Source organism: Microcaecilia unicolor, chromosome 3 (genome assembly GCF_901765095.1).
Source record: "Microcaecilia unicolor chromosome 3, aMicUni1.1, whole genome shotgun sequence".
Classification (NCBI taxonomy): domain Eukaryota; kingdom Metazoa; phylum Chordata; class Amphibia; order Gymnophiona; family Siphonopidae; genus Microcaecilia; species Microcaecilia unicolor.
Window position 1 is genome coordinate 330,113,029 of NC_044033.1, and position 18,346 is coordinate 330,131,374.

The 18,346-nt window shown below is 42.8% G+C and overlaps 1 protein-coding gene across 1 annotated transcript in view; it reads left to right on the forward strand.

Annotated features, from left to right (window-relative positions):
* The window catches only part of RSPO3 (R-spondin 3), a 154,255-nt gene that overhangs the window by 72,990 nt on the left and 62,919 nt on the right, over positions 1-18,346 (forward strand). Inside the window, exon 2 of the mRNA XM_030195059.1 lies at positions 13,397-13,588. Coding sequence (XP_030050919.1) covers positions 13,507-13,588 — 82 coding nt within the window. The 5' untranslated portion in view covers positions 13,397-13,506. The remainder of the gene's footprint in view (positions 1-13,396; positions 13,589-18,346) is intronic.

Below are 18,346 nucleotides of genomic sequence, written 5' to 3' on the forward strand. Positions count from 1 at the left end.
CATGAATCAGCAGCACCCCTAGGACAAATGGTCATACAACTGCAATGTGAACAGTTCCTCGAGCCATAGGCTCTCTATATAACCAGTAATACGATGAACCCAGCCTCCGAAGGCTTTAGTGCCAAGAAATGAAGGCATATATTTTAGTCAAGCACTAATTAGAAGAGGACACAGATTCAACAGATTCATCTTCTATTCCCAACATTTGCTCCTGACTTTGCACAATTTGGGCACAATGGCTGTACACTGAAGTACAGTGAGATGATCTTTCTGACTCAAAGTTGTCACAATTATAGCCCTGGAAGGCATCACATTAGTATTTCACATAGTTTATTGTAAAATACTCACAGGTGTATTTTATACATTCACTTAAAAAAACAAAACAAAGAAAGAAATAGTAATAATTTCTTTTTCTTGGATGAAATTTCTTTCTCTGCCTGAGGGTTACGATGCCCATGTACGAGCCATGAAGTTGCCTGCTATTGATAAAGATTTAAAGGGGAAACTGCCATACTCAAAATTCAGTGACTTATTATTCAGCTAGGAAGGTGCTTCCCCCCCCCCCCCCCCCCCCCCCACCAAATGTAGCCCAAGCATTTCTCTTTAACTCCCAGGTGCTTCACAGAGAAGTGTTAAGTTTTTCCTGTGCCACAATGCCCCAAACCTCCTTCTTCCTTTTCCAGATAATCCCTCTTGCCTAGATGGAAACCAAGGAGCATGAAGGGAGGACAGGAGAGGATTTGGGAACTCGCACAGCAGCAGAAAAGGCTGAGAAAAACTCATCAGGTCAATTTTTAAAGCCAGTGTGATCACATTTTTTAGTTAATGGATACAGCATTCAAAAAAAAACCCCACAAATAGCAATCATATCTCCTGTAATCCATTTGCTACAATGGGGAATTCACTCTAGGAAAGGGAAGAGACCTCTTCTAAACATGGGAAGATAAGAGATTGGACCGTATAGAGGGGCATTTTCGAAAGGTCGTCCAAGTATGAATTAGGACGCCCTCGTGAAGTCGGCCAAAATCAGGTAGGTATAATCGAAAAATAGTATGGACGTCCTTAGACATTCCATTATCGCAGTGCAAAATGCCCAAATCACGGACGCCCATCTTCCAGAGTAAAACAACGTCCCTAAAACATTCACTGTACTTGCCAATTTGTCATATCAACGTCCTTCGCTGGTTCTACAAGAAAGACGTCCTTATTACTATACTTTGGACTTCTCTGATGTACCTGGTTGTTCCGCAAGTACAGTGCAAGTAGTTGCGGACATCCAGGTATGGGAAATATAAGGAACATTCATAAGTGTACAGTAACAAGGATGTGTTTTTCACAGAACTGCCGAAGGACGTCCATGTTACTAGGCCCACCGAAGAACGGCGGGCCTGTAAGAGGGACGTCCTTCGGCAGTTCTGTGAGAAACACGTCCTTTTTACTGTACTTTACACTTAGGAATGTTCCTTATATTTCCCGTACCTGGATGTCTGCAACTACATGCACTGTACTTGCGCAACATGTAGCTATGGGAAATATAAGGAACATACACATTTTATTGTGTATATGAAGAGGTTCGCACACTCAATAATGATCTATATAAGGAAGGCTCCGCACGTATGAACACGTACTCATCCAAATAAGGCCCCACACGCGTGACGACAGCCCATGCACGTCATGGACATCCATGCGTCATGGTCGTCCACATGCTGACCCATCATATATGGAGCAGGACGTCCATGTGCTGACTCGTCCATATATGGGATGGTCATCCATTTATGGAACTGTGCATGTAAGGACGTCCATCACGCATGGGCGTCCATATAAGGCAATGCATGTTTTCCAACGGTTATTCACTGAGCAACATGGCGCTTCATAGAGAACCCAACTTTCGCTTCGCGGAGAGTCTGCTCCTGGTGCAGCTTTGCCTGAGGCGCAGGCTCTTCATGCACCACCACCACCTGCCCCCCAGGACTGTGTCCATTAGAACATGCACACAGATATGAAAAAGGCTGGAAAGGTAAGTGCTTTTTTTCACACACACACACACACACACACACACACACTGTTCCTAGGCTATCAGGTCCCTCTCCTGTAGCACCACATTTAAGAGCTCCCTCAGCAATCTAAGCACTAAATGTAGTCTACATTCAAGGGTAATCAGTGATATGTGCACATACACATTCATTAATAGAACCTATGTACTAGAAAGGAAAAACATTCCCACATCCTTACAATACTCTACACAAATGGTACTCTCTGTCCTCATGTCCACTTCAATGACATCAGCTGTACCAATGTAATGTCCCCCCCCCCCCCCCCCCAATCACTGTTGTGTGTCTCTACAATTTGGCTGCCAAATGAATTTGTGTTGTGAAAGCAAGAAGGGCCAACCCCTGACTCCTGGTGTACAAACTTGTATCTTGCAGATGTTTTGGAATTTGGAGGGACCTGGAGTCCCTGAGACGCCAGTTCCAGCGTATAAGGCGGGACAGCCCCAATCTTGTTAGGAGTGTGTGACGGCACCTCATGGCTCGACGTAAGTATTGTAAACAGGGCATCTCTACTCATTTGTAAATGTATTTATTTAATAATGCAAATGTCGTGCACAATATCAGTTTCCCTGTGGCTAATAGGCAACTAGTAAGTCATAACACCTCTGACCCAGATCAAGGCCTGAGGTTGCTGCTACCCTCACATGAGTGTGGCTGTAACTTCCAACTAATCTCCTCTGAGATGAATGAGATGACATGCCTCACTTCTGTATCCCCTTTTCTGGGGTGGATACTGTTTCATGGTATTCTTGCCTGATGTCCTGCTCTTAGTGGATGTCATAGCATAATTTGAAAGTAAAGAAATAGTTCTTCCATCGCCCTCCCCCCCCCCCCCAAAAAAAAATGGCCATCCTACCATAATCACAACTCAAAATGCTAACATGCTGCTGAGGAATGAGTGTTCCCCGCCAACACATCTTACAGTGTACTCCTTTTTCAGACCAGCTTCCAGGGTTCCCTGTCATGTCATCTCATGCATCTCACACCCCATGTGTCTAGCCCAGGGCTTACCACTGACCCTACCTTTCCCCATTCCTGCCTCATGCCAGCCAGCCAGCTCCTGCACTATGCAAGCCATGTTGAATGTGCTGATCTCAAGGACAATCCTTTTACATACACAGGTCGCCAGCAGCAGGAGGAGGAGGCAGGACTGCCTGCAGCAGTGGTCGAGCAGGAGGAGGAGGACCCCTGGCATGATATGCCTCCCCTCGAGGAGGAGGGCCCAACACCTCCAGCCCTGTCCACACCAGCCACATCACTATCCCCAGCCTCAGCACTGTGCCTCCTGCAGCAACTGGTGAATAGCCAAAACCAGGAGGTGTCAGCGATGAGGCTGGAGGTGTTGGCAATGCAACAGGCTAACGAGCAGCACTTCAGGGCTCAGAGGTTGCTCCTGGTGCTGCTCGTTAGCCTGCTGCACAACGTGCAGGGATGAGGATGTGGCCTCCCTTAAAAGATTTGGGGGGGGGAAACAATTTGTAAATAGTTATATTTTTTTCATTTACTTAAATACACAATTTCATATTTTTCATAAAGCAGGGTATGTGTCTCTACTTTGTGCACTACATATTATCAAATGCTGGGGTTGATGTGAGAGGAGTCAGCAATCTGGGTTGCATAACAGGTGAACTGTGACAGAGAAACTTTGGTACATAAGTGCGATAAGTGTGGCCATATAGAAGGCCACCTGTTCCTTCCAAACTGCATGGCTGTATGGTAAGGGGGGGAGAGGCTGGGTGGGCATTTCTGTTGAGGAACAGAAATGCCCATCCAGCCTCTCCCCCCCCTTACCATAGAGCCCCACAGCACAGAGTTATATAAATAATAGGTATGTTGTCTAGCACTAGTGATCTGCCAAGTAGAAACTTGCAGATAACCATAGGTAGCGCATAGACGATGTTTGGTCTCTGATTACCAGACACCCTTATCCATAACCAAACCACATTGGTGAGGGCGAGGAAGGAGCTACATATAGATGGGTCATCTTTTCACATTGAATGTATCAGCAATAGTATATAGTGCTGAGGAGAAAAGGGAAAACAATGGTAAAAGTATTAGATGGATATTAGATCACAATTGCAATATAATACATCAGGTACAGAAGGGCACTGGCTAGGGGAATTATATAGGCACCAGGCTGTAGCCACCTGCAGGTAATTTAGAATAGGAACTGTAACCAGAACCCGTCTCCCTCACCATGACCTCCTGCGGTCAAAGGCTGCCGCTATTTAAAGATAAGTGTGTGCTATAATGCACGTCTTTTATATTGCTAAAATGCTGTTACAACGTGCAGCTATAAGATACTGAAAGATTAGAAAGAAAAGAAGAAAATTAATAACAAAACATTCTTATAAAAAAATACAGAAACAGGGTGATCCTATGAAGATTTGCACCACAACCATTTCTTTGAAAAAGAAAGAACAAAATTGTTCATATGGTATGTGCTGCAGTTAGATCTGATGATCCCCTTGAAGCTAAATATAAGGTTTATCTCATTGTAGCCATGAGAAAATTTTAATTAAGTTTTGATGTTTGGGACATTAAATAGAATTACATACACACATGTATCTGGCATCTAAATATAGAGACACTGGTCCAGTTGCAGGGTTGCCAGGTGGAAAATTTGTTCCCCACCCAATCGAGCCCAAAACCAGCCCAAAACCCGCCCCAAGTCAAACCCCACCCCTGACACCCACACCCTCGCCGTCATCAACCCCGCCCCCGCTGTCATCAACCCCGCCCCCGCCGTCATCGGCCCCGCCTCTTCTGTCACCGGCCCCGCCCAGAACGCCACTAGCCCCACCCCCGCGGCCCGAAAAACCGCTAAAAAACCGCGGAAAAACCCCAAAACAAGCCCAAAAAACTGCAACCCGCCGCGGGCAAAAATTTCTCACGGCGGGTCGCGGAAAACCGCCCAATTGGGCAGGAAAACCGCCCACCTGGCAACACTGTCCAGTTGGAGCATTGCCTGTGAGGAGGAAAGCCCTGCCAGGTGTCGTCATGGCAGGCATTTTTTTTGAACAGACCTTGTGTCATCTGGGTCCTGGTTCTGGAGTTTAAAATCATCTAAGCTCTGTGGCACTTTCAGAGGCTGGTCTGGTTGGAGCATTGCCTGTGAGGAGGATTTCATTTCAACAGGCATATCACTGGACAGACACCCTGTCAGCTGGGTCCAGGCTCTCTGGGACTTAAAATCATCTAAGCACCTTAGCATGTGGCTCCAGGGCATTGCCATAGGGTCATGCCAAGCCCCTTTGTAGTATTGTTGGGGCACTTTTGGAGTATTGCTGTGGATTTTGCCTTCTGATTGCTCCTGTAGTAGACTAATGGTTAGTGCACTGGGCTTTGATCCTGGTGACCTGGATTCGATGCCTACTGCAGCTCCTTGTGACCTTGGGTGAGTCACTTAACCCTCCATTACCCTAGGTACAAAAACTTAGATTGTGAGCCCTTTAGGGACAGAGAAAGTACCATACATATAATATGTACAGCACTGTATACATCTAGTAGTGCTATAAAAATGATTAGTAGTGGTACAGGAATACATGCATCCAGTATTTCTACTGAGTTTATTTGCCCATTTCCTTGCTACCTTCTTGGTGAGTTATTTTCTATTTTTTGAACACATGAAATACCTACTGTGTGACATATTATTAGACGTTGGTTGTTCATTAGCTTTATGACATTCATTTCTTTAAAAAGATATATCAATGTGTGTACTGTCAGGATCATTATATGACTTCATTGAGGTATATCAATATACTCCATCAGGATAATTACAGGGTTCTTTTGTTTTACGTTTTCTATACATATATATGTATTTGTTTCACTATTATCATTATGTTTTTTGAAGTTTTTTATATATATTTTTGATATATGTTAATGATTTTTATGTGTGCATTACATTATATATCCTAATTGCCAGTTAACAAATTTACACAAGATCTACACAATAACGTAACTCTCTATTTCCTAATTGTTGTATTAATTTTATCATGATTTGAAGTTTATATTCCTGATTGTTCAAGTTTAAATTAATCACGTATGAAGTTTAATCCAATACCTTTTTATTTCTTACTATCAAAATGAACTCTCTTTAACTGAATACCTAATCCACTCTGTTTTCTCTACCTTAACTATGTATTTCTCTTTTCCGGAATTGGTGATCACCATTATAGAACAATGTAAGCCACATTGAGCCTGCAAATAGGTGGGAAAATGTGGGATACAAATGCTACAAAAAAAAATATATATATATATATAATATATATTTTTTTAAATCTAAGAATTTATATATTTGTCTACTTTTATGGATTCCTTTTATAATATTTTAATACTAGTAAAAAAGGCCCGTTTCTGTTTGAAAGGAAACGGGCGCTAGCAAGGTTTTCCTCTGAGTGTGTATGTTTGAGAGAGTGTATGTGAGAATGACTGTGTGAGAGAGGCTTCTGTTCCTGCTGCTGTGCATTCCCCGTGTTGTGCTGATTCGCTGCTCCCTGTATCGTGGCTCCGCCCCTCTCCCTTCTACTGGCCAATCTGGTGTGGGTTGTGTGACATCACTATTATCTACTCCAACATGATCCACGGTTCCAGGCAGCCTCAGAATGTTGGAGGTGAGAATTATTGTATAGGATATTTTTGTTATATACTGTTTTGTTATTAATTTATTGTTTGTATTTAATATAGACCCCTGACGCAGGCGCTGTGTGCCGAAACACGGCTCGCGTCAGGTCTTTTTAAAGACCGTTCTCTAAACGTGTATGATTAAAGAATTGTGTCCCCTTTTCTGAGGCCCCTGGTGCTGTTCTTTTTGGGTTTTGTTTTGTTTTTATTAGTAGTAGTGGATCATCTTCCTCTGAGGTGAGCTAGGGCAAGCACAAGGTTAAGTCTAGAGGTCCATCTTCTGTTACAATGAGCTTTAAAGGCTCAATGAATAAGCATGTGTTGCCTACATCAGGCCTTCCTGCTGCATCCTGCTCTCCAAGACAGTGTGTCCGTGACTTATATAGAATGAACCCCTCCTCCTTTACCAGCACTATTATCTGAGAGTATCTTAACTTATCCTGGGGTGAATGTCTTTTTTTGGTTAAAGAAACTGAAGGGCTGTCTTTTACATCTTCGCCTGTACTGCTGTCTGAACCAATGTTCCCTCTAAGCTGTGCAAGAGTTCCCCAACTGATTTCCTGCCAGTGGGGGAGAAGCTTCAATATCATGTTTATATTCACTAGGGAGAGGAAGGTCTTCTGGAGTCCTGCAGAACTGGCCTGTCTGCCTGTCCCTCACTATTGAAAATGTGATATTGAAACAGCACTACTACTGGCAGGAATGTAGATGAAGGACTTCCACACAGGTTAGAGGGAACATTGGTCTGAATCTAGTTTTGAAGCACAACCATCATGGAAGGACTCGGGGGAGGGGGCTGATTCCATTATCTGATATGTGTCATGCAATTATGAGACTGGGTTGACTCTTCAGGGGTTAGTATCTCAATTGAGTAATTTTTCATCTGAAACAGTTACTAAATTCAATAATGTGGATACCAATTTGGTTCATATTGATTCAAGATTGTAAGCCCTTGATTCCTGTGTAACATCACTGCAAACTATGTTTGTGTCCTCTGTTAAAGATTCACTATCTATTCATTTTAAGTTCTCATCTTTTGAGAACAGATTAAGAACTAATAATTTTTGGATTTTGAAGTTTCCTCATGACGGACTTTTGCCATTATTAAGATTAACTTGGGGAAATCCACTGCTTATTTCTAGGATAAGCAGCATAAAGTCTGTTTTACTGTTCTGGGATTTTGCCTGGTACTTGTGACCTGGATTGACCACTGTTGCAAACAGGATTTTGTGCTTGATGGACCTTGGGTCTGTTTCAGTATGGCAACACTTATGTTCTTATGTTCTATATATGCCTGCTAAAATCCTTTTTGCAAATATTTTAAGGAGATTCTAGATCTTTTTACTGCTGACTCTTTTTCTTTTATAAACTATTACATTCCTAATAGAAAGTGAATACCTATGGAGGGAGGGGAAGAGTTCAATGCTTTGGTGCCTCAAGGGAGTTTGGACCTTATAGGTTTTATAGAGGATCGTCGGGATAATATTTCTACGAGGTCTACCTTGTGTGTGATTTTGGCATCCAAAGATGGCAAAATGTAAATTATGAAATCCTGAATCCTATTTCATGAAAAGAATGCTGTATTCTGTGAGGCTACTGGTCAAATGTTTCTAGATGTCTCTAGATCCGTTCACAGCATTACAGCAAGTCTCTCTTAAGATTAAAATCTAGAGCAGAGGTGTTCAACCTCGGCCCTCGCCACATCGGGTTTTCAGGATGTCCCCAATGAATATGCATTACCACAATTAAAAAAACAACTGTTGCAAAATATTAATCTTTATTAAATTCCTTCATACACATATAACCGTCTTAAAATATCACACACTTTGCTGTTCTAATACATATTATCCTAACTCACAACTAACGTAATCATTGCACATCAGATCACACCTTTACATAAGGGATCAAAATGGAGTACTAGTCTATATTACTTTAGAGCATGGTCCCAGATCTTTTAACTTCAATCAAACAATCTTCATAAAAACTCATTCGATATCCAAATATTCTTTGTGTTTACCACAATTCACATCATGCTTCTCAAAACTGAAACTTCAATTGCTCATATTCTCTTCACTCCAAAGAGTCGGAGCTATATCATCATTATTCACAGTTTCTTCTCTCCGAAAAAAAACAGAGCTATGTCAAGCGCTTGGAAAGTGCTTCTTCAGCTTCAACCAAAGGTGGTAAACTTTTTAACCATTCTCCGAAAATATTCCTCTCTCTTCTTTGTGCTCATACAAAATGCCTCATTAAATGACGCAAATTCTCATATCATTTCCACTGCAACTATTATATGAGATTTTACCCTAACAATATCCTATATAATAATACACACCTCCAACGTTCTAACCTGCCTGGAACCGTGGCTCCCTCCAAGGTGGTCTGCTAGGCAGGCTAGAACGCACTGACGTCAGTGACAGCTGATTCCAAGGGAAGGGGAGGAGTTTCCCTACTCCTCCCCCTGCCTGGGAATCAGCTGTCAGTGCGCCGCTCCCTGCCACTTCAGAGCAAGTGGCAGGGAGCGGGGCAACACAGACACCCCCCCTCGCCGCATCACCAACCCCCCCCCCACCCAACGAACATCAAGACCCCGGCCAGGCAGGGGGAGGAGTAGGGAAACAAGCGAAGCGTGCTTCCCTACTCCTCTCCCTGCCTACGAAACAGCTCTCAGTGCCCCTCCCTCGGCGCAACGCCCAAGCCCCTCCACATCATCCAAGCTCCCACCCCCTCCTCGGCGCATCACCCAAGCCCCTCCCCCAGCGCATCACACAAGCCCATACCCCCCCCCCTCGGCCACACCAACCCCCTCGCCACCCGCAGCCAACAATACTAACACTGTCCGGCTGCTGCTGCTTCTCCTGTTGAGCAGCAGCAGCCTGGACAAAAAGAAAAAAGCAGAAAAACATTTGAAACCTCAAACAGTGCTCCGTAGACAGCCAGCTGGCATTGGCTGCCGTCTCTGCAGCCACTCCTCCGGGGTCTTCCTCCAGGGGCAGTGACGTGCAGCCTTATATTCCTTTATTTATTTATGGCATTTATATCCCACAGTATTCCCACCCATGGGCAGGCTCAATGTGGCGTACAATAGCTAATAAGCAAACAATAGTACAAAATACAGTTTACAAGGTCACAAGAGGGAGACTCTGCTCTGCACTGTGGGCACTGCTTGTGGCCCAGTTCCATGTGGAACCCTTGTTATTCTCTCTCCCATCCTAGAGTGTGACTCGGTTCCCGGTCAGCTGTGAGGCCTGCTTGCTTGGTCTCTGCGTGAGTGGGTTCCCGATTGGCCATAAGACCCGCCTGAATGCTCTGTCTTCCCCTTTCTGGTGGTGTCTGTTGGCTGTTGTGAGTGTGCAGGGTTTGGTGGCTGGGGTAGTGCATAGGACCTGTTCAGTCCACCCTAGGCCTTGGCCTAAATCCTATAATGGACCTGTACTCAAGGGCTCATGTCCGGAATAACACCGTCTTGTTATCCTAATTAGAATAATTGACTATTAGTTAAGACTATAAATGAAGAGATGTGCTAGGGGTGGGTGTGAGTTGGGAAGGATGGGTGAGAATAAAGATTGAACTAGGAACTGTTAATATTGTATGCTGTGGTTTGAGTTTTAGAAACTATGGGGGCTAGGGAAACTAGTTAATACAGTTTGCTTTCTTAAAGTTTAACTGTCTTTATCAATAAACCTACCATGCCTCTTTTAAACCTAAGTCTTTAAATTACCAAAAGCACAGAATACAGAAAATGTTCACTTACCCAGAGAAATATCTTCTCTCAGAGCTTCTCAGAAAGAAAGTTTCCTGGGACCTTTCCTCTGTATATAGTTTTGATTCTAAGAGGACTGCTTCAAACAGACTCTTTGAAGCTAACACAGTAATCAGATTATCCTAGTAGCCTTTGTAGCTATTCTACCTTCCTCATACTTTAATTACCACCTAATTCAGGTCAGTAGCACTGCTACCTCACTTCCATGCAGGAAGAGAAAGTAACTTTCTTTTAAGACAAAGTTTATGGCCTGCTACTATCCTTTTTAATGCTCTTGACTGTTACAGTTAAGTTTCTGCCTCTAGAATAAAGTTTCAGTTTAAAACTATGGGGAAAAAGGTTGTACACTAAGGAAACTAATTAATACAGTTTGCTTCTTTTTTAAATGAAGATTGAACTAGGCCCTGCTGTGCCTTCTAATGAGTAAGACTTGGCAGCTTTGTGTGGCATTCATGTGAATTTGGTTTTAATGAGTACAGAACTTCCAAACTAGTTAATAACAGTGATACAGTGGTTTTTGGATGAAGCCTTTTAGCACATTCACTTTGTACCATTGTATTTACCTGTGGGGGGTCACCCTGCTCTTCACCCTTGCCATTGCTCACTATTTTATCTGCTTTGGTAACAGTGGGATACAAATACTCATGCAGCAGTGCGTAGCCAAGGGTGGGCTTGGGTGGGCCCAGGCCCACCCACTTTGAGCTCAAGCCTACCCAGTAGCAGCACACTTATGGTGGAGTGTCTGGCAGGGATTCCCTAGCTCCACCAGCTGAAAACATCCAACAACTATCCCTTCTGCATACCTTGTAAATAGCAGATGGCATGCAGGTGAGACAAGGAGAGACCAAATCACCTGTGGGACAGGGAGGGGTTCTTCTCCCCACCCATCTTGGGTCCAGGCCCACCCAAAGTTAGGTGTCTGGCTATGCCCCTGTCATGCAGATTTTTTATGTATTTATTTGGATTATTTGGGAACATAAGCTCTTTGTCTTGTCTTGAATTCATCAGTTTTGTTAAAACACAGATGCAAAAAGATCGCCTACTGCAGTTATTTATGTACTTTGGCTATAAGTCATGACCTTTCTGAATTTATAAATGTTAAATTACTCATGGCAGTATACCATCCTGTGCTATAAAAATATATTCATCCTAATGCACCATTTTTCCCTTTAGCCTTTCAAATGTTTAGTTGGTTCCTTTTACCAGACAATGAATATGTGTTTGTGGCTAGATATTTGAGCTTGTGAAAGTATGGTATGCCTCTGTGGCCTGGGGTATAGCGTTAACACCAAATACATCAGCAAAAGTATTCTCTGATCTCAGAATTTCCAAAGATACTTGTATAAAAACATGATAAAAGGACAAAAGAAAGGGAGAGGAAAGATCTGAAAGATTTTTAGGTACATATTCAGCATGGTTTAAGCTGGCAAGAGAGGCTGCAATCCATTTAAGCCACATTGAGCTGGCCAGCTGTCAATATTCGGCAGTATTTAACCGGCTAATGCTGCTGAATATTGACTGTGACCGTTAGGCCGGGTCAGGGGGTGGAGACAGGGTAGTCCCAGAAGTTATGCAAGCACCAATGATATTCAGTTTTGTTCCCTACCTAATCAAACAAGTAGGACTGCATAAATAGCAGTCCTAACCAGTGACAGGACCAGGAAGTTGCATCAGGGGGAAGTCTCGGAGCCAGCGTGAGCATGGGGAATGAGTTGCAACTTGCTGCCAGCGAAGACCTAAAGGATTTAAAGGTACCGGGGGGGGGGGGGGGTTGGAGCATGGAGTTAAGTGACCCCCCCATGACAGTAACGAATCTCACTCCTAAGTCAAGATGTATTGGTATTGATCTCAGTCTCTCATATTTACTTCTGGTGCTCACTTTAATACTTGGAAATTATCGATGAGAGATTCCTTCAGGAGTTCTTAAGATGTAATACGTATAGGCAGCCTATCGAGGTATGTTTGGAAGCTGCTTTTTTAATCAGGTCTGGGGAGCCCAATACAATGGGAAATATTTATCTCGTTCTGCCATAATTTCTTGGTCTCGGACTGCATTTCTTGATCTTTCTCTCTACCTTATGCACAGAATAATCACTCGGCCAGACCCCTCTAGCCAGTGGTGTGCTGGAGCAGGCTCTCACAGGCTCGCAAGAGCCGGTTGTTAAGTTTTTAAGAATTTTGGGAGCCGTTTGTTAAAGTAGGGCCCTCCATGGCTACTTTAACAACTGGCTTCCAAAATGTGGGCTTGGGCAACCTGCTGAATTATCTTTTACTTTGCTGGTGGGGGTGCTGAGCCCTGCCAGCCAAGTAAATAGACTACTGCTGCTCCCCTCTGCTTGTTTCCAGCTCTGGGCAGCAGGCTGGGACTTCTCGAGCATGTGAGAGAAGTTCCAGCATGCTGCTCAGAGCAAGATGTTGGGAGTGGTGGCAGTCCATTTATTGGCTGCCAGCAAAGGTATGCCTAGCATGCCCGCACGAAGGGAGGGAGGAGAGAGAGACAAGTGTTGCTCCCCCCCCCCCCCCCCCACCTCCGGCCACCCCTGGCCCTTCCAACTGCAGAGCTGGCTACGTCCAGTGAAAGAACCTGTTGTTAAAAATTTACCAGCACACCCCTGCCTCTAGCGCTGTGGGAAAACTGCAATACTGGTAAATGGTGACAAATTGTCGGGAGTGACAAGTTTCAGTATACTGAGGCACCCATGTGGTTAATTTCAGACATCAGTCACTCTTAACTTCTTCTAAGAGATGTCATCAAACCTCTATTACAATCCTTCAGATTTACTGGATGTCAATACAAATTGAAAGTATCCTTTTAGCGGAGGAAAAGGGAAAAAATCAAGCAACTCCTGTTAAAACTTGGTCAGATTGTATTTCAAAGCAGTGCTCAGACTGCAGGAACAACCTGTCTACTTGGTTTCTTATAATCTCTTCTCCTTGTCTTCTCTCTTTGCTTCCTCAGTGCCCCCTAATGTCAGTCAAGGTTGCCAAGGAGGGTGTGCCACATGCTCGGACTACAATGGATGCTTATCTTGCAAGCCACGACTTTTTTTTGTCCTGGAGAGGATCGGTATGAAACAAATTGGGGTTTGTCTCCCTTCATGTCCGAGCGGGTACTATGGGACACGATCACCTGAAAAAAATAAGTGTACAAGTAAGTGACTTTTTTTTTTTTTAACTTTGCAAATACCAGCTGAGAGTGGATGTAGACTGAGCAGGAAACTGATTACTCTGTCTCTTCAAAAGAAAGAAACCGGGACAGAACCTTCTATTTTAAAACAATCCCACTGAGTTCTGAACCTGCAGAAGATACAATGTTCTGGCTCCAATTTCAAACTCTTTAGCCATTCGGGTATCTGTTACTTTACCAAAGAAAGCTAAGGAGTCAAATCACAATGTAAACATTTGCTGCTGAGCCACACAAATTCAGGAGGGAGATTTGGGGTTAGTCCTGCTTCATTATGTCTTTCAGTATATTGGTAATAAATGTATATAAATATATTTGGAATTTTATCTTTGAATCTTTTTACTGAAAGACACAACATAATACATTGGAAATATTTGTTCCATAATTAGAACATCAATAACCCACCTTTTCACTGCTGCTTTTAGCTCCTAGCCACAATTGCCCTCGCCTTGTCCCTTCCTCCCTTCTCACCCATTACTTCCCTCACCCGTAACTGTATTGTCTGTCTGTATTATTTAGATTGTAAGCTCTTTTGAGCAGGGACTGTCTCTTTGTATCAGGTGTTCAGCGCTGCGTGCATCTGGTAGCGCTATACAGTAATAATAATAACATTGTGTGTGTTAATAAACTAACTTCCAACTTGTATAAATATATTACAACTGAAATAGTGATTCCCTCGCCTTTACTTCCCTGGCCTTCCAGCACCTGCAAACTTCCAAATTGTTCAACAACTCCCTGCACACTCTCATCTCTAGAGTCTCCACACTTTCAAGAATTTTTCTTTGCTACAATACCTGCAAATGCTATAGAGAGATGCTTCATTCTTGACAATGCACATGGTTTTCTATTGCAACAATATACGTTTTGCTAATAAGCATGCCTTTCACATGAAGAACATATGTATTCCATCCAGAACTGGCAAGTCTGAGTCCTTCTCAGGAAGACAGATCTAAGGATCTTTGACCAGAGATAGATAAATCTATAATTTGGCTCAAAAATCTGCTGTCTTGCCTTTCCCTGCTGTGAGTTTCTGCCCACCTGCAACCTGACTCTTGATTGTTGCACGTGGTCTTTCCCCAAGCCTGATCCTGCTGACCTCTTTCTCATTGTCTTGGAAAGGTAGTTCCTGCTTCTTAAGGGAAAACAGTGCCTTCTGGTTTCCCTTTTCTTAAAGTGGAAATAAATGCATTATAATTTGAACCAACCCGTCTCCACTGTCACAACAGATGCACAGCAAAACAAATGAAAATACAAAAATAGGCACTGGATATTCAACTCCTGCAGTCTAATTTAATCTAATCTTGTACTTAATATACCACTAAATTCCTCAAATGGGTCCGAAGCGATGTACAACACTAATGCTTAATCATTCAGGGGCCCTTTTTATTAAGACACGTAGGCACCTACACAAGTCCAACACGCGCCAAATTGGAACTACTGCCTGGCTACCGTGTGCCCCGAGCGGTAATTCCACTTTTGATGCGCGCCCAAAACACGTGTTAGAAAGTATTTTCTACAGCATGGCACTTACCCGGCGGTAATCAGCAGTTTTATACACGCTGGCCGCTTACCACCCGGTTAGCGCGTGAGACCTTAACACTAAGTCATTGAGTGGCGATAAGGTCTCAGCCCAAAAATGGATACGCGCTGGTTTTAATTTTGCCACATGTCCATTTTTGGCCACAAAAAATATATATGCCTTTCTTTCCAGGCACGCTGAAAAATTGACCTGCGAGCATCCAAAACACACGTCTACACCAGCGCTGGCCACTTTTAGGCATGCTTTAGGAAAGGACCCCTCAGTTAAGTAGTCCCATACACAATTTGCACAAAACAATACAGGAACGTAAGACCTTTGAAGTCAGAATGATTGAATATTTTGACACCCAACAGACAGGACTTAACAAAGATCTGGGTTTTCTAGCCCATTATAAACCATGAAGTTGTATTGCTCTGTTTATCACCCTCCTCTCACCTATCCACCCCATCCTGTTAGACTATCTCTGAAATGCTTTGATGTTCCCATGCATACCTCCTACCCATCCCCACCCTGTTAGACTGTCAATGAAATGCTTGGAAGTTTTTCTTATATATACTGTCATCTACCACATTTGCTTATTTCCGATCTGACGAAGAAGGGCAACCTTCGAAAGCTAATCAAGAAATGTATTAAGTTATGTCCAATAAAAAAGGTATCATCTTATTTTCTTTTCCATGTTTTATTTTGTTTGATTTCTATTGACAAAATAATATAAAATGGTCAAATCATGTATACAGCATTTTCTTTTTCTTTTTTTTCAAATTATTTTATTAATATTTTCCAATGCAAAAGTCAAATACAGTACAAAATATTAATATTAATTATTATAATCTATGCAAATATAAATGGGTACTAATTACATACATATGTATAATTTCTTATCTCCACCTCTAACATTTAGTAATATGCTTATTCCTATAGATATACAATACCTGTAATGAAACAGAATCAGGGATCCTAGAGTTGATGTAAACACTGTCTATAATTCTTCTACAAGTCAGTGTACATAATCAAACTTGTTAAACTATTATTAAGTCTCTGGTACTTAATTTCCTTTCTTTTTGTTATTTCAAAATGAATAAAAATGATTGAACAAAAAAAAAAATACAGTACAAAAGCCAGATTATGCCTCACAAATACAGTATCAACAATACCCATTTATACAGCATTTTCTACTCAATTTTCATGAAATAAAATTGTTTTCAAATTCTTGCAAAATATACCATATGAACTTTCATGTTTTAGATCTAATGGCAGAAAATTCCGGAAATAAGTAGCCTGATATGAGTATGAACATTCATGATACGTTCACTGATGTTATCCCCTGGGTTCTATATATGATGCCTAATGTTATGTGCGCTAATCAGGTCATATTCTGATTAGCATGCAAACAATTAGCTTAAGCCAATCAGTGCTGATAATTGCCACTTAACAAGCAATTATTGACACTAATAGGCATTAATTAGAATGTTACCTATAGATTGAGATCAATTTTATTCTGGGTCTCTACTTTGTAAGATTAGTCTCTTGAATTAGGCCTACAACCAAACACAACACATCAGGGGGAAAATCCGTAACCCTGAAAGGATAAGCTAAATCACTGAATATCCTAATAATAGGCAAGGAAGTACATTGATCTACACCACAAAGTAAATGTAAACAAGCTCTTAGATCTCACAACCTATCTTCTTCCTGTAACTTACAGAAGAGGTGAAGGAAAAAATAGAGTTGGGACTCTTCCAAAGCTGTGGCTCTCATTACAGCTTCTGCCTCTGTCCAGACTAAATGCTTGGTGCAAGGCAAGATTCTGGTTTCATGTGATAAATGTATGCACATTGAATCCCTCATGAAATATGTACAAGAACTAAGAAAGGAGGTGGCAAGACTAAGAATCATCTGTGACATCCAGAAATTCATCTCAGAGATGCATGTTGAAAAACTGGGGATCTCCAGCAAAGGAAGAGAAGACCTTGTGCAGAAAGAGGACAGCTGGACACAGGTCGCCAGATTCTGCAAAATCAAACCCCCCAACTCCATCTTCTGTTGAACTGAAGATTCAGTTTCCAGCCCTGGAGACAAAAGACCTGAAAACATCTCGAGAACAGGAGAAAACAACGATAAAAAATCCCAAAACTATTGGATCGGTGGCCAATAAGAAGCAAAAGGTAGTGGTGGTGGTTAGTGATTCTCTTCTGAGTGTTACTGAGGTGCCCATCTACTGACCATATGATGTCCAGGGAAGTGTGCTATCTGCCTGGTGCCAAGATTCGAGATGTAGTGGAAAGATTGCCTAGACTCATCAAGCCTACTGACCACTATCCTATGCTGCTCATCTATATTGGCAAAAATGATACTGCTAGGTATCCTACTGAACATAACAAACATGACTTTAAGGCTCTGGGTCAGAGGGTGAAGCACCTAGATGTATAGGCGGTGTTCTCATCGATCCTTCCTATTGAAGGTAAAGGCTAAATGAGGGAAGCTTGCATCCTGGAGCTAAATGTGTGGCTGTGTGGATGGTACCAACAAGAGCACTTTGGTTTCCTTGTCCATGGGATGATTTTCCAAGAGCTACTGAGCAGTGATGGTGTCCATCTTTCAAGGAAGGGACGAAGTCTTTTCAGTATCAGACTGGCTAAAGTACTAAAGAGGGCTTTAAACTAAATTTGCTGGAGAGGGGTGAGAAAATCCCCAAAGTCATTAATAACCCTCAGAAAGGTAAGACAACAAATACCCTGATAAGGGAAAAAAAGAGTAGGGGCATGGCAAGATGGTGGCCTGAGTCTTGGCAGCTTACCAGGTTCAGGTGTTCTCTGGCGCTGCCTCTTTGCATTTCTTCTTTTTTGATGCCTCACACCAAGTGAAATGGGGTGGTAAAAGGCCAACCGCCGCTGGCCAGAACCTCTTCCCTGATCCAGCAGACACTAGACCGCTACGCGACGAGTCACCCAATGGTAACCGGGGTAGCGAGTCCTGCTCAGAGCACCGATGGAGGAGCATCAGCCCTCTTGGGATCGAAAACAACTCTATCGTCCCCGGAGCAGAATCCACCACCATGTCCTGCGATATTTAGGAGCGCAGCAGGAGGCCCAGCTGAAACGGAATCCATTATTGGCAGGATCCAGGCTGGCTGTGCAGCGCCCAAATTTGTAGAGAGTAAACCAGGAGTCTGGAGCTTCCATGGT